This window comes from Pelmatolapia mariae, linkage group LG16_19, assembly GCF_036321145.2.
Source record: "Pelmatolapia mariae isolate MD_Pm_ZW linkage group LG16_19, Pm_UMD_F_2, whole genome shotgun sequence".
In the NCBI taxonomy this organism is placed as follows: Eukaryota; Metazoa; Chordata; class Actinopteri; order Cichliformes; family Cichlidae; genus Pelmatolapia; species Pelmatolapia mariae.
The window spans coordinates 12,577,501-12,594,948 of record NC_086241.1 but is presented as its reverse complement, the minus strand read 5'-3'; the positions used below and the strand labels follow the sequence as shown (position 1 = coordinate 12,594,948).

General features: G+C 38.3%; 1 protein-coding gene across 13 annotated transcripts in view; it reads right to left on the bottom strand.

Moving 5' to 3' along the window:
* The window catches only part of LOC134645758 (microtubule-associated protein 2-like), a 91,515-nt gene that overhangs the window by 26,227 nt on the left and 47,840 nt on the right, over window positions 1-17,448 (bottom strand). For 10 of the 13 annotated variants that reach the window (XM_063499330.1, XM_063499335.1, XM_063499337.1 and 7 more), the window contains 4 exons: window positions 11,367-11,630; window positions 4,293-4,382; window positions 2,977-3,051; window positions 773-988 (listed from right to left, as the gene is read on the bottom strand). In XM_063499330.1, coding sequence (XP_063355400.1) covers window positions 773-988; window positions 2,977-3,051; window positions 4,293-4,382; window positions 11,367-11,577 — 592 coding nt within the window. In that variant the 5' untranslated portion in view covers window positions 11,578-11,630. The remainder of the gene's footprint in view (window positions 1-772; window positions 989-2,976; window positions 3,052-4,292; window positions 4,383-11,366; window positions 11,631-17,448) is intronic. The other 3 variants (XM_063499332.1, XM_063499333.1, XM_063499338.1) reach the window with 2 other exon arrangements.

Below are 17,448 nucleotides of genomic sequence, written 5' to 3'. Positions count from 1 at the left end.
CTGATTATTTTTAGATTGGTTTGCTTTTTTAAAAGGTTTTTTCTAAAGGTTATTTATTATGTTTACTGATGACCCCGAATAACAAGAACAAATGAATGGAATGATTTTTTTAATAACAGAGTTGATAATGGGTGTTTATTAAAAAGGCAGAAGGGCCTCATAAGACTGCATGTGCATGACGTCCACATTTCTGAACCACAAATGTGGGTGAATATGTCTGAGCTGAAAGTCTTCCTTGTTGCCACAGTGAGAGTGTAAAGGTAGGTACGGATGAGTGTAGAGGGTCTGACATAGCACAGTATGGTTTAGGGGATGAGAAGTAGTCTGGAGAAAAGAACCAAAATACATCTCTGGGTCTCCAAGACATCTATGAAAGGCTTATGGTCATGTTCCACAAGTCAGACTTGCACTTACTGATGAGCGAATGGCAATAAAACACTGTTATTTATATAACTACTTTGAACCATCACTACTATGTGTTAGAGTTAACAGCATGGCAAACACGGAGAGCAATGGGCTTGGGTAAAAGAAATTTAAAACAGAAGAGAAATATGGCTGTTAAATTAATATGCTGTTTTGATTGAATAACCAACACAAGGACACACAAACGCACACAAAGACAGACGAAGAGACGAGCTGACGGACGGAGAGACGGAAAGACGAAAGGAGAGAGGAATGGGGGAAGGGAGTCAAATCACAAGAGAGGAGAGGAAAGAAAGAGAAAGGAGATGGAGGGAGGGGGGATGGCAAAGAGGAACCATGCGTGGTTCACCTTCAATCTGTCTAAAGGCCACGGCTTGCCCTGTGGGGCGAGAGCCCGAGTGCGTCCACTCTGGGCTGAACAATGGGTGCTCATAGTACTCCTCTTCGGAGTGGTAGGGGTCGTCCTCGGGCACGGAAACTGAGATGGAGGGGGCGAGGAACTTGCACCTCTCACGAGAATTTTGGAAGCGGCGGAGAGGGCCCGCCTCCTCCTCATCCCCTACATCTACAAACAAGACAGACACAAGGAGAAGAACTGCAGGGAAATCTGGACACGCAGACTGAAAGAGAGAGTGAAAAGGATGGAGAAAAAAAGATAAAGGAAAAGGGAGAAGAAAGCAAAAAAACTGGAAAAACCACCAAAGAATGGCCATCTTAAAAGTGACTTAACATGCAATATAAGATTTTTTCTATAAGGAGCTTTGGTCCAAACTCATTTGGTCATTTGGTCTCGACTTTATTATTTCATCAGCCATAAAATGTAAACTTTATTAATAAACAGTTCAACTGAACAGCAGTCACTTTGCGCATGTAACTTTTTCGGACTGGTCAAACGGCAGAATTAAACTTTATAGATATGACCAGGAAAATATATTCTGCATTTATTGTATCCTTATTGATTTAGCTACTACTGATACTAGACTGAACAGAACTGAAAGCAGAACGAATATGGGCCCAGCTATGGTCCTTTAACTTTTACGAAATGATAAGTAACCAGCAAGTTCAAAACAATTTTTGCCTGACTATTTAAGATGGACATTTTTTGCAGTGAAAAGAGAGATAAAGCTTGAAGAGAAACCGACAAAAGAATCAGAAAGAGTCAGCAGAGAGGGGAATGCCAAAGAAGAAGAAGAGAAAACTTGTTTGAGAGCAAGAGAGACGTAACACACAGAGGACAATGACAAACAGACAGTGACAAGCAACTCAAGATAACAAAGCTTTGGGGGCCAGCCATTCTTTGAGAGCAACAAAACGGGCATACTGTATCATTTGTGAAAGATATCTGCTTCACATACGAATGATTCAACCAAAAATAAAATACATACAACATTAAAAATAAACAGCTACAACAGTTATAGCACTAATACAGCAGAAGTTGCTAACAAACCAGTAATGTTTTGTGGGGGTTTTAAAAGCCACAGTAAGAACAAACCTCAACACTGATACAAACTGCTCAGTCCTGTAAAACACTCCACCTACAGTAAGGAACCTACATCCCAACAGCTTTACAGCTGTTTGTCATGAGCACACAACACATAACAACACATGTCACAAGGCTTTGCAGCCCCTAACCTTAGTTCTTTTAGTTTTATAGCCCAGTCACTGCTTAAAAAATTAGGTCAAACACAAATAATCAAACTTTATCACAGCTATAACTGGGATGTTCAAAATCACAGAATTAATCTACACTGTGTGATTCAGAAAATGTAAACTAAATGTAAAGTATTTTATGTATGTATCATCTTCCATTCTCAAGAGGCAAGCTATACTAAAGTATGTAACTAGATTGCATTTCTACATTGGGAGGGGCTTTTAAATACCCAATTTATTAGCTTTTCTACACCTTGCTGCAGCTTTCTTAGTCCTTAAATGTATAATTTGTATAAAAAGAGCTAGATCTCTGTCACCTATAGCCACAGCCAAAGACACAGTGTACAATGACCAAAAAACACAACACAATGATTAGACAGGCAAAACTGAAAACATAACTCAAGTAAAATCACAAACAACAAGAAATCAGAGGGTTACCTAAATTGGCTGTCATATTAGTGTGTAGAAGACAGTGAAATGAAGAGGTTAGAAAAGGATATGGATGGAAAGGATGACAAAAAGAGTGCACTTAGTAGAAGTGGAGTGTTCATGCATGTCAGTGCGTCTTTGTCAGGATAAATGGGGATGATAATGAAGATATTCATTTTATCTGTTTCAGGCATACAATGATGACACATATGCAGTATTCCAAAAGAAATGGATGACAGGAAAAAAGGAGAAGATGTTTCTGCTTATAGCAGGTTAAGTAGATTTTCTGAACGTTTATCAACGTGTGGTTCATCCCTTTAGGCGGGGCATGTCCTGAGAGGTGGGGCACTTTCAGTGCAAGCATACACCAAGACCCAAGTCTTGGTGGTCATAAAGCATCAGAAGCCACAGTCAAAAGAAGAAGTCTCTCTCTTTAAGAGACATACCAAGTATATATTTATATTCTTGGCCTACCTTGTTCTAGAGGTCCAAAGTGCTCTGCAGCAGGTGAGGGGGGAGGCGAGGGAGGCAAATTGGTGGTGTCTTCAACTAGAAAGTGTGACAGAGATAAAAGACTGAAGTTATAAAAAAATAAATAAATCACATATTATAAAGGATACTTTCCACTAGCAGAAAACACTTCTTGCAAGGTAACATGCCTAGCATGTATACGATATATATGTATATGTATACATATATATGTATAGCAAGGTATTGCAAGGCTAAAAACGGCTAATTTCCGTTTTCACATGCATTTTTACAAGCAAAAAAAAAAAGAGTAAAACATGGACTACAGGTGCATTGCGTAGTGGCAGAATCCTGTAAAAAAAGTGCTGTGAATAAGCAATAGCTTTGTATTTTTCTGTTTAAATAGCAGAAAAAGAAAGGCACTGCTAAATATGAACTCTGGCCATCCAATCAGTACCATATCTGGCAGCCAAACAGGATTGCTGTCCAACCATTGCTTAAATCATCAGTTAATACCAGTGAGTGCATATTCCCTTTTATTTTTAGTTTCAGTGTCAGTTGCTCACAGTTTTCACTGCAGCAGTAGTTAGAAACAATTTAGTCTTTTTTTTTTTTTTTTTTTTTAATCACAGTTATAAACTGCACGGATCATATATCATTTCTGTATACATACACAGGCTGTTACACTATGCTTATGCACATTTTACTCCTGTTATGGGTATTATATACGTGGCTGTTCCCTGCTTGATTCTGTCGCCAAAGACGGGGGTCAGACAGTAAGAGACAGGCTAGGCAATGTGGGAGTTGAAAGTGACTAATTAAAGGATGAAGGTATGAGCTACTCTTGTTACTACAGGTACACTGTTCCGTGTAAATGTTTGACAACCAGAAGCCTGGTTTTCAAGTGTGCAGGTTATGAGACTAATTGAACAAAATATACAACTGGTCTACTGTTTATAAAGAACTACTAGAGTTGCTGAGGGAAAAAACAGACATTTCTATGTCTCCAACATATTCTCTTTTGCTTTTAACGTTCTTCAATTAGCGAGTCTTTTCAGGTTAGTAACAGTCTGCTATACTGCTGCACTGTTCACTTATTAAACAAACAGGTATAACAACAGGACTAAAGATCAATAATTTCAGCTGTCTAGCAGATGGATTAGGTGCTCCGATTCTTGAAATGCTGCTTTTAGGGATCTGGAGACATGTCCTCTGCACCCAGGGCCAGGTCCCATGTGAACAGGGGCCTGTGTATTATAGTTTTCCAATTGCTACTGCTTTGTAGCACCATTAAAGAACATATGTGCATTTTTATAGCTCACCTGATGGCAGTCTTTGAGTCTCCTGCTCTCCCTTCAGTACTGCCACTGCCTCTGCTGTCACTTCCTGTACAATCCGGGCTGACACTTGCTCTACCCAGACACAGACAAACAAGGTCAATGCAATATTATTAAACATGTTCCAACCAGACTAATTCTCTGTCCATTTTGCTTTACAGTAGCTCTTTCATGTCACTCAAAATGTGAGACGAAAGGCAGCATGAGGGGGCTGAAATTGTCTTCATAACACCAGCAATACCATGTCTGCTAGTGAAGGCTGCAAGTGTCACCATGGGAACACAACATCCTTTACAAAAATGCAGACACAAAGTATGAAAAAATACCTGTAATACTTTCTCTATTTTCATCACGACAAAGGAAATTTTACATTTCAATAACACACAGTAACATTTATAAAAATACTGCCAAACCTAAAAGTAACATAAAGAATAAAGAATGCAAAAGACTTTTACATAGAAATACAAGAATGATACCGCAATGTGTAATACTGTCAGTTGTTTACTATTGTTTTTGATGAGTTATCTTTACACAAAATCTATCAAATGTGAGCTGAATCCAGTTCCGTGGGCGCAGACGTTTTTGTAATTGAAATATCAATCTGAATTCATTTCATTATCCAGGAAAGAGTGCTGCCTCAAGATGCAGTTCAAAGATGGACCCAACTGCAGGCCAGAACAAAAAAAGTGAGCTTTATTTCTAAGCTGGTAAAACAGTCCAGAATGGAAGCAAATACGGAACTGATTAAACCAAGAATATAAAAATCTGACAAAAAGCAGGAACAGGAAGAGAATGACAAAGAGAGAGGTACACAGAGGACTAATTGGGAATAGGAAACAGAACTTAATCAACACAATAAACAGACAGAAAGTGAAAAAGCAGACATGAGAGGAAAACGAGCCACAAGAATAAAAGATAAATGAACAAACTGGCAGTGGGAGGACCGAAAGGAGATAGGGAAACACTGAGGGAGCTAAACACAGGTAACAAACTCAAACTAGGAACTAAACCTGAATGAAAAGCAACAGTAGAGCAATCCATTATCCTAACCAGTATTCAGATCCCATAACAACGCACTCCAACACTAAAAATTAACTAGACCTGGAAGGATAAAGATACTGGAAATACAATAAAATCACAACAGGAAACTAACAATAATCAAAAACTTTGAACATTAGAACACCAATGAAACCAAACAGTAAATATTTAATTTAAAAAAATAATCCAAAAGCTCCAAAAATGTGGCCAAACCCAAGGAGAGTTTGTCATGGCCTTGTGCTTCAGCACCTGGCCATGACAGTTTAGTACTGTTTGGTATTTATATATCAGAAAGCCCAGCAACAATTTTGCTTTAGGGTCCATTAGCAAAATGAGTTCCTGATACTATAATGTCAGATTGGGTTTATTGCAAATTTAGATAAACTCTCTGCAATTCTTTTTTTTTTTTTTACCAGCTATACAGTAAATGCATTTTATCTTTCAAAAGAAAAGAAAAAAAGATGGTAATACTAGTGTTAGCATTTAGCAAGAAGCTGTCAACACAATATGCCCGTCTAACACTTGTAGGCAGCAGGTGTTAAATAACTACAGTAACAGGAAAAGCCAGCGTGCACACAGTTTTCAATTGTAACAAAGGCATTAAGTCTGTGACAGTTATGTATTCATGCGCTAATATAGTGTTATCCTAAATCAGGACACACAAAAAAGGCCACCATACAAAACTGGTCAAGCAGTCTGCATTCAAGCTTTCATCAGTCTGCCTGCATGCATGTACGAATCAGAGAGGACTGCAGAGTTTTAAACAAAACCATCATTTCTATAGTAACAGCAGTTATGCATGGCTGGATGGCATTGTGATGTTTTTTTACTGTTGCTGTTTAAGAACCTTTTTCTTTCCAGCATCACCCACACATCAACACACACAAGCTGGCAGGCACACACACACGCAATAACCCACATACATTCACTTCTTCCGGGAACACTTAACACAGCCCACTCACCAACTCAAAGCCGCCATTTCCCATTTTCAATAGCAAAGTGCAATAAATGTGTACCACCTTTTTCACTGCTTCCAGGCAAAATCCTTTCATCTGATACTAAAAAGTAGAAGAGAGGCGTCCTCGTCAAACCTGCTCAATGGTTGTAACATCAAATAACAGCCCCTAAAGCTAAAAACTGGCATTAAAAAAAAAGTCTGTACATTTTTGTGAATGGTTTAGAACCACACTGCCTTTGTGTCATTTTTTTTTCCACACATTAACAATTGCAAAGATGATTTTAACACTGAGAACGACATATTTTTTTCAAACTAATGCTTGGCACAAAATTCCAGGTACGTTCATGTAAGGCAGCCACTTACAAATGTCCTTACAAAGTTTCTGAAGCAAGCATAGGGATTTACTGAAGATAGTGCAACTATTACAGAATAGGGAAGTAGCTTAATTGCACGATTGCAAGATTCAAATGAAAACTAACAAATATGGAAATGTCAACTTGACTACTAGAGCAGTGTGTGTTACAAACAAATCTAGACAAATGCACAATGACAAAGCATTAGCAATGCAAAAAAATCCCCAACCTTGTCACATCCATAAAGCCAGCTGGCACTGATGAAAACTAGCCTTGTATGGCTGTCTCAGCATTCTCTGATGAAGTGATGTCAAATGACAGCCTGTCTGTCACTGGCTGTGACAGCAGAATCTATCTTACTACATCAATAAACAAAAGTAACACGATACGTATAGACAGACCTGCTCTCACTGTAAAAGAAAAGCATGCATTACCTGTATGACAGGCGACTGAACCTCTGAATGCTCCCTCTTTAAGCAGAGACTGTGACTGGAAGCCCCAAAGTCGACGCAAGGCACAAACAGTGCGCCACACAGAGGCACACACACACACACACACACACACAGAGGGCACAGAGAGAGCAGGAGTGATGTTTGGCATGATACCAGCAGGCACCCAAAATGTGTAAAGCAAGTGGTTGTCATAGCAACAGACCAGTGGGCCATTGACTTGGGTCCATACGTAATTCAGATGCGAGCATCCTGTCATTCGGTTTCAGCCTCCATGTCTAAAGCTACCAATCAAAAGAAACGATGACTTATTTCCTTTTTTTGATACATGATGCAAGTCTAAGCAATTTCTATTTTTAAATCATCTGATGAAGTAAAATAAATGTTAATTGTTTTCATTTTCTCAATGAAACCGCAAACCAAGTGGAACAAATTTTTTTGTTTGTAGCTATAAAGAACAGATATTTTAACAATTTTTTTCAAAACAAAGGTTAAATTAAACCTCTGTTTTCATAGTGGTGATTACCTTAAAGTATGTAATATAGTTAAGTAAGCCAGGAGTGACAGCTAAGAGCTAACAGCTAACACAAGCAAGCTCAGTTTGTAGCTACGTAATCGGAAACAAAAACCTTCAGAAAATATATTATCCTTGGCAATTAGACCAATTAGTTTTTGCTTTCTTAACCCAACACATACAGATCAGACATACACATGTAGTGGAAATAGGGCAGGGCAATATGGCCAAAAATATTTATCATGATATATATTTGAAAATTTGCGATAACGATATAACTGACGATATAATTGACACGAGACAAAATACTCCACAACTTTATTGGTGCAAAATAACCCCATCAATGTATTTTCACTTAAACAAGCAGCTGTTTTTTTATGTGCATTAATGCTATATAAAAATTTAACAGTGCAAATGCAAATTCCTTGCTGACAGTTTAACCAAAAGGCATTTCCAGCGGAAAATGGCCTGACATATCCTCAGCATAACCATGTGTAATATCCACAAATCTTAAAAAGAGGTTATACACACACTATGCAGTAATATTATGTTGAAGCACAGTACGTATTACTCCGCGAGGCTCCTGACTACGGTACCTGTAATGCTCCGACAATCCATCAAGCGGTGCGGCTTCGTAGCTTAGCAAAGTCGTACTAAAACATTTTTTGACAGATTTTTGAGTGCCGTGTACCACATAAAATCGGTTCAGTAATAACTGTAATAACGATGGCCCCCTTGCATGCTCTACCAAAAAATGTGCTTTGGTGTGTATCTGATGGACGGAAGCCAAACCAGTTCTGCACCACTGAAGTTTCACCGCTTTCGCCCTTCTCATTCTGCGTCGCCGCCATGCTTTTTCTGCCATGTGCGTATGATAACAAAGGCACTGCGCATGCACGTTTTACCCATATTCTATCGCGATATTTCATTTTCTTATCATTGCCTAACATTATACAGGAATTACCGTGAACGGTATGATATGGCCCAGCCCTAAGTGGAAATATTTTAAAAAATAATCTCCTTTCTGATGCTGCCAAACATACTGATTCAGGCTGTTGCTATGGATGGACATTAACAACAGAAAATCATGTCCAGGATTCTTGACACTATGCCCAGTTATTCACATCAACAATATAAATGACACAGACATCAGCCAAAGCAATAGCCCTAGCATAACACCAAGGCTTCCTTGATTTATGTAAGCCAAGCACTCCCTGTAATGAGCTCAACAACGCTTTGTATTCTTTCTGTTTCTATTAAGTCTGACTCTTTCTCTCTCTTCATCTCTTTCTCTTGACCACTAGTAGAATGGCTGACTGGCTTTTTCAACTTTGTTTCAAAGGAAAGTCAAGAGGGCAATTTCATGCTTCGGTAGTTCTTGTTGTGTCTGAAGAGCTTTTCACAGGGAGAGAAGGCTCACCAAGTGCCAGTATCAGCCCTTCTGCCACCTTTCCTGCCCCACTTATCCCCCAGACTGCTCTGTTCTGTAGCAATGCTAATGTCTGCTGACAAGATGCTCTGCAGATAAACACAGCTTTGGTTACACAGCTGGGGAGAGAATGTCATATTTAAACAAAATGCACTGTGTTAAAAGTATTGATATACTCTTAATTATCATTGTTATAGACCAGCATCTATGAAAGCTGGTATAGAGGAGGAATTCTACTTGATATTTTCAGTTTTCACAAATTGACTTAGTCCATTTGTAACTACAGGCTACCATTATTAGCCATTATGTAAGAATAATGGTAGCCATTACTATTCCACTGATAATAGAGCTATTTGTTGGTCATCTGATTTTAGAGACATCCTCACATTAATCTTATGACCTTGATGGATCATTCATTCATTCACTCAAATAACAGGATATCCCATCAGATTATTCCCTCTGAATCCTGCATGTGACTGGATCAGATATGCACGGGTCTGTCAAGCTGACACATTATAATCCTTAAACTCCTGTGAGATAAATTTAATCTCAGTGACAGATGAAAACTGCACACACTGGAAGTATACAAGTCATGAAGACAAAAAAATAATCAGATCTGGAAAGGGTCACTGACAATTTCATTTCTATCACAGTAGGTTTTTGATTCACATATTTTCCGAAAATCTGGAAATTCTCTCGTGACACTGCAGGGAGCAAAACATTTTATTCACAGGCATTAACATATTAATTTTTAAAACTATATTTAATATATTCAAAGGACATTGGTAAAAATGTGAACTGACTTAAGGGATTAATTAAGCACAGGATGTCAAACTGGAATGAAAGTACACTTTTGTAATTACAACTGATGATACGGTCCAATGCATGCTCCGCAGAATAACATTATTAGCTATAAAAACAGTGTATTAATAAAACAAATATTCAGTTTTAGTGTTTGTACTTGAGCTTGCACAGAAAAAAAGCAGTTGACCTGTACAGGCAAGTGCCCATAAATTATGTTTACTGAACAACTTGCTCACTTATTTATGGACAAAGTAAGCATATCAAAGATGGGCACTGAAGACATAAAAACGGTCACTCAAAAACACAGTTATCAGAGCAAAAATTAGTAACTGCTAGGTCGCAGTAATGGGGAGATGGGAGGTTAATTGGGGTCTTGTCATTGCATGCTTTTTGGTCTTGTCAGTGGTGAGCTACAGTTGAAAAGAACAAAGGCCTGGCAAACTAAATTGTAGGGGAGCTGTTGCCATGGTTACACCATTGGTACGTTATTGGTCTTGTCTCCAGGGTGTAAGTGAGGTTGGCGATTGGGGGGGGGGGGGGGGGGAAGAGATTTTATGTGTTAATTATAGCATTGTTAATAACAGTATGTGTCTGCAGTGAGGACTTAGTGTCTGCAGGAGAATGCTTAGAGTGGAGACAGAACACAAACACATCGCTATCCAGGATACAAACCCAAGAATACTGTAAAGATACAAATACACATATACCAATGTGCCCAGTCATACAAACCAAAATTTCACACACGCACTGGAGTAAAAAAACAAAAGGAAACATACTCTTTAGACTCTATATAAAGCTGCTGATCGGACTCACCACGACTGACACCACCTACAGTACTTCTACAGAAATGTGTTTCTGATAAACCTTTGTGCCAAATACTTTCTTTGCACAAAACAACAAAGAATACAATCTCTGAAATTAATTTAGCTGTTTGACATGCGGATCCCAACCAGATAATACAACACACAGTGTTGCAGACCTCACTTCGTCTTCATGAGTATGCTTACATCCACACAGGGGGAAAAAAGGTTTTCCTATTATCGTGTTTATTACTCTCCACTGGGTGCCAGCTGTGCTCTCAGTTTTAATGATTTAACTGAGCATTTACATCACAAAGCACAGCACAACACATTTACCTATTTGTACCGACGTGCTGTTGTCAAATGCAATTCTGCCCCTTCCCTAGAGAAAAATCTTTAGGGTCTCTACTTTATTAACCACATTTGTAAACAAAACAATGCATTTGTATTGATTTAGAGCACAATAACATACACACATCACTATATGTAGTGAGAACTGACTGTTTTCAGACACAGCCTGTTTTAAAACTGTTGTAAAACTTTAATACGCTGACCTTCCATCATCTGTTCTAAGGAACATTTTGCAGGCTGTTACGCATTTTTCTATCTACCATTACCTCAATAGACACAGCCATCATTTATCCTGCCTGTAGAAAATGAAACCTTTCAATGAATACAAGCAGATACCTTTAACAAAAGGTAAAATTACATTACCTGCAGTTATAGCGTGAGCTCCAGTTAGTTCCCCGTTGAAGCCGTTCTCCCTGGCAGAATAGGGGGCTGTGGCCACGTGGGTCCCGCCAGGCTGGCAGGTCCTGTAGGCTGAGGAGGAGTAGCCATTGGCTCCATGGGTGCCACCAGGCTCCTGCCCCCCTGATGGGTCCCACTGAGGGGAACCGTCTTCTGGCTGTCGACTGTCTGCCATGCTGATGCTAGCTAGCAGCCGAAGAGGTTTAGCAAGGGTTGGGGTCTCTCCTTCTGGGATACAGACAGGAAGAGAAGGAAGAGGGAGGAGCAAAGATGAGGAATGGTCAAAACGCAGCATGTCTCTGTTATTAACTGCAATTTTAGCAAGGCAGCATTAAGGAGAATGAAGAGTGTATGGACCAGAGGAGGCTCTAGGACATGTTACATCAGTCACATTTGCAAATCTCTTTTTTGTATGTTATGATCACTGCTGCAGCTCAACTCAGCAGTTTTGAAAGTGCAGCTGTGAGTTTGTGTGTAGGTGGTTATGTGAAATACTGTCCTTGGATGCTGTCTGGCATATGACAACCACTGGATGAAACCCTATTGATTTGTGTGTTTGTGTGTAATGACTCATGCAGCCAGCGGCTCAGACAGAAAACACAACTGGCTGAAAATGAACAGAGAAGACCTTGGATTTTCGGTGAGTCGTGCTGGGCTGCAGGGTTTAGAGGTGGGTTCTGATCAATCTGACAAGATTCAGCCCAACATCTAACAAATAGTTTGAATCAGCTTCACTACAACATACTGGCTTCTATTATGTGAAAATTCAATGGCAAATGTTCCAGAAACAAAAAGTATGTCATCTTTCCAATACTTTTAATGGAAGCATGATAGCTGATCGGCATGGTGCGAACATTTTAGGACTTATCTAAATGTTAAGTGCTAATGCCATGTTACGTAGGGCTATGATTCAGTATTTACATGTCTTTTTCCTGTTAAAATAACCAACATTGCTTTGTTATTGAATGCATTTATGTTTAAACTCCTAAATATTATGACCAGTGCCTTTTAAAATTCATTGACTAACATAGAAATATCTCATAGTGAGTGGATAACATTGATCAGATCAGGACAGAGAAGGATCAAGTAGAAGCGACAGGCTGAAACTATTGATCAGTTCTTATTATCACCTAAAGCCGGGACAGTCAGAGACAAGGAGTGAAAGTCAAGGATTTAACTACCTGGCCAGGAGAGATAAATGGGCTCGAAGTAGTACAAAATCAATGAATAAGTGTGTGTATGTGAAATCATTACACTGAGCTGTTATTATTAATATTTTTATTTGGTATATACAGTTTTTTATGCTCAATTGAGGTAGTTTCAATCTCACAATAGTGGAACAAGTACACTGAGTTGAATCTGAGCTTGAAGGACAAAGAGAGAGGTAAACAAAGGGCTCAGTGAGAAGAAAGAAAATTGTGAAATACTCTGAAAGGGAATTGGTGATCTTTGCAGAAGGGCTGTTGATGGTAGCATTTACAGGGCAGCCTGTGCAGTTGTGCATAAGGGTGTGTGTGAAGAAGCAATTTGTCATTTAGCTCTGCGGTCCTCAGAGAGCCAGAGAGTGAAGTGAAGTCAGCTCGAGAAAACGGGAGTCAATAACTACAGCCGAATACCAAGGTACTGCTACAGTGAGCACTAGGTACTACATTCACAGTACATTAAATACTACTACTCACTGTCAACCAAACAGGAGAACAGAATAGAGTGGAACAGAATATAATAAATGGAAAACAGAAGAGTGATTCCCATACAAAGGATGTATGAAAAGACAAAAAATACAACATGTCCATATTTTTTGTTAAGATGGATAATAAACACAAATGTCATTACAAATAATGTAAATATTTGCATAACAAAAATAATCAATGCTTAACAAATTTATTAGCCAATGTAAAAGGTTTATTCCTCAGCTGCTACATTATTGCTAATATTTTTTACTCAAAAGAATTTTTCTGTATCTGTAATGGTTAATCCACCAGTATTAATAAGGTCTTTAACTGAATTTACTGTTCTAATCCGTGGTTTTACAAAACATAAGAAACATATAAATGCACATAATTATTTTTTAAAGGAATAAATAACAATATAGATTTAACTTTTAGGATTTTGACAGGTTTCAGAAATATTTGTGGTTTCTTCTTTTTATGACTGGTGATCTAATACATTTGTAAAGCACTGCATACTGTTACAAATAATGTATGTGTCATTTAGGCTTATTAACTGCTTATTAATTACAACTATGCTTATGTACAAAGCTGCCTTTGTCACAGTCTTGGGTCTTGGACACAGGGTTTTGAGCTGTTGGCCTGTTGAGTTCTGTTCCTATTACTTTTGTGTCTAGTAATGCTGTATTAATTTATCCACTTCCATGCTACTGACTTCTTTCCCATTTTTGGGGTATACTGTGGTCCAGGTTTACTCTTAGGTATTAGGTACTCTTTAGTATTTATGGAGGCTGTTATCTGAGTCTAGCCCCTTTAGTTGTTGCTTTCTTGCACATTATAGTTTAACTTTCCCTAGGGTTCCCCTCTTCCAAGTTTCTCTGTTTAATTCTTGTTTTGCTCTGTCAAATTCTGTCTTGTGCCTCAGTTTAAGTCATTTCCCTGCTTGTGTTTACCTGTGCCTGAATCCACTTCCCCTAATGATCTTGTGTGCATTTATACTCCTGCCCTTCTTTTGGTCTTTGTCAGATTGTCTGTTTGTCACTGTGTGCGCTCAGCCTGCAGTTTATTTTATGGACTAATACAGGGGTACGGTGGTAACAGCAATTGGCTTTAGCCTCTTGGGATCATGCACATCTCTGCAATGTAATAGCTGGTAAGGTATTTAAGTTTGTACCAAAGAGGTGTGTTGCCACCAGCACAGCTACACTATTTTATGATTGGAAATCTTAACATTTGGTTACAAATTTATAACATTCAGTGGTGTTGATCAAGGGATAGTTGAGATGAACTGTTAGCACTGTGTGAATAACCTCTTGAAAACTGAGGAAAAAAGAATCTTCCCATTGAACCTTTTTTGTGATTTCCTACCTCTTTGGAGCCAAAAGAGGACACCCAAACACATGAGATATCAATGGAAAGCCCAGGATGTCCTCTATTTGCAAATCAGGACTTAGCGGGGTAGCTCAAACAGGTCAAAAGATATAGACCAAAAACAAATGTCCATTACAGAGGACATACATGAGCAGGCTGGTTCTCAGGAGGACCACAAATAATATTGAGAATGAATACTATAGACAGAGCACAGAGGTGGTTATAAAGAAGAGACCCAAAGAATATTCTGGAAAAGAAGAGAATATTGGATTGCTGTAAAGCCTTTGCAGCCTAAATGGATCAGTCAGGAGTCAATGGAGCTTTGCATGAGTCACCTCTGAAGGGAGCACCAGTGTGAATGAAACCACGACACAGACTCCACGACAAAGAACACCTCACCACCAACTGCTTTACATAAATGCTCTCTCTGTCTCGGTCCAAAAGCCACAGTATATTTAGGACAGCACCTTTACTGTCACTCTCTCTTCTGTTGCTTGTTCACTCACTGTGTCCCTGTACAAGACTCCATTACAATATTAAAAGAGTCATAAAATTTAGAAATGAGACTGCTGTCCTCATGCCATTTCTACATACTGTCTGTTTGATGATGAAGGTCACATTCAGCTCAGTGGCAATTTTCCAGATACAACTGACTGGTGGCCAGGCTCATGGTGTTAGTGGTGGTTCACGAGAGGGGGAGGGACATTTGCCCTGCCTTCTTTGGAGGCCTGTTGAGCCGTTGACGATGATGGTAGCAATAAGTGTGCTCTGCATACTTTTGCACAACGGTGTGCTGTATAAATAAAACAGCACCACCTTCTGGGTTAAAATGGGGAAATTATAATATATTACCACACCTAATGTGAAACTGCATCTTTCTTTTTAATTTCAGTGTCTCACTAAATCTAGTTAACATCATTTGTATTCAATCAATATTATAAAACAAAACAAAATACTGGTTGGAGGTTTAGCGGGTATTAAGAAGATAAGATCAAACAGAATGCATAAAGAAATTACATTACAAAAATACTAAATAATGCTATGCTCAGTTAATATACCAACTCTGGTATGATTGTGATATGATAGAGTTAGATGCTGGGTGTCTTAGTAGACAGTAGGTCTGTTGCACTTGGCAAAAAGCCTGTGGCACTTTGCCAGTGGGCTGGTTGATGCTGATAGGCACTCTCTCTGCCCTGGAGAAGAATGGAGTTGAATAGTGAACAGACAAGCAGAGCAGGGCAATGCTGCAAGTGGATAGTTAGGATGGTAGCTTGCAGCACTTTCATGTTACTGTATAGTATTTTGTAGCCTGTTAGGCAAAACAGTTTGTTTAAGGTTTCAAGAGTCTATAAAATAACCCAAACACTACAGCCATTAATTAATTTATAGTACATTTTTTCTATTACTGTGTTATAAATGTTGCCTTAGTTCTTTGTTGTAATATTAATACTCACACAGACATTGGTCAACATTTTTTTAAACATTAGAAAAGATCTTTTTTGTAGACAAACAAAAATGAACTTGGCTTTTCTGTCATTACACTGTAACATTTAAGACAATTTTCACAAGCAATCATGTTCTGACGTATTTGTAAACAGAGACCTCACACCATCCAGTAAAATTAATTTAAAAGACCAATCCAAGCTCTAAAGTAATTTAAAGCTTTAGACTCTTTTTTAAACCATTAAAATCACTGTGCAGTAAACCCAATTTACAGTGAATATAGTTTAAACACAGTATAAGGCTTTTTCTGAAAATTCAGTTGCAAACAGATGCCTGATATATTTGAGAGTCTAAGTGCTGACAATTAATGCTTAAAATGCTCTCAACACCACATTTTCACCCAAAGATTGAAGTAAATATGTTCACAAAAGGGAAAAACAATATCAAACGACTTGAAAAAAAAAGTAAAGTGAAAGTAAAAAAGTAAATTTTCTGGACTAAATATTTTACTTTTTTTGGATTATCTGCTCCTTTGGCAGTGTAAAAAGTTCCTTGTTGTGATATTGATGATCAGTAGATTACTAAGAAGCTTATAGGTGAGTGTTTCTTGGTAGTCTAGCATTGATTGATCTACTTGTGATGACTTCATGATACGGTTTTCAGTCTGCACAGTTGTATACTTTGAGCGTTACTATGAATGCAGATTTTTATTTTTTTCAGTACTGCATTGTTTTGCTTATCCTATAGAAAGTAATTTTTTTTTACTTCTAATCACCTGTGAGATGTGTTGTCACATAAGTGCTAGCTATAAACTAAGTAAGCATATATATCACAGCAGTGTTAATATTTTAAAGGAAAACAAAAGGATATTCAGACAGAAATCAAAACAAAACCATCAAAGTGGTCGTTATGTAATCTGTAAACATGCACAATGTGTACATCTGCAGTTTTTTATTCATATCTAGATTTTTTTTCACTGCACATCCATAATTGATATCTACTTCATAATGTCAAACTAAGGCGTATTACATCTCCTGTTTCAGCCTTCCACGCGCTGACATTGTTATTCAGCCTCAAAGCAATTTTGAGGGCGATATTTTACTCCTCTCTGCTCCCTTCACCTACGTCTAATGATTATTAAACAGGAATGAATCAACAGTGACAAGCTGCTTTTTCCACAACACCACTGATGTGAGATGTTGAAATTAATCCAGTAAATATCTTGAGCTGTTTATGCACAGAGCTCTAGCTAAAGTATTACTGGAAAGCAGTGGGTTGTTTTACATTTTTTAAATCAGAAAGCTTGAAAGGGGGCAATTTTCCTCTGTGTGTCCTCAGAATAAACCATTCAGGGTACTTTTCCTCCCCTGACTCCCCCATCTAATTTAAAAACTGTTTCTCGGGAAAGAGGTTATTCAGAGGAGGGACAGTGGGTGCCATGTAAGTAAAGCAAATATTGGGGTTGCCTTCTTATGTTATTAACTGCTGTTTCTGCTGACAATAAAAGCCAATCATTATAAAGTCAGAGGATTCAAAGCCTGGAGCCTGTTTTTATTTGCTTCCTA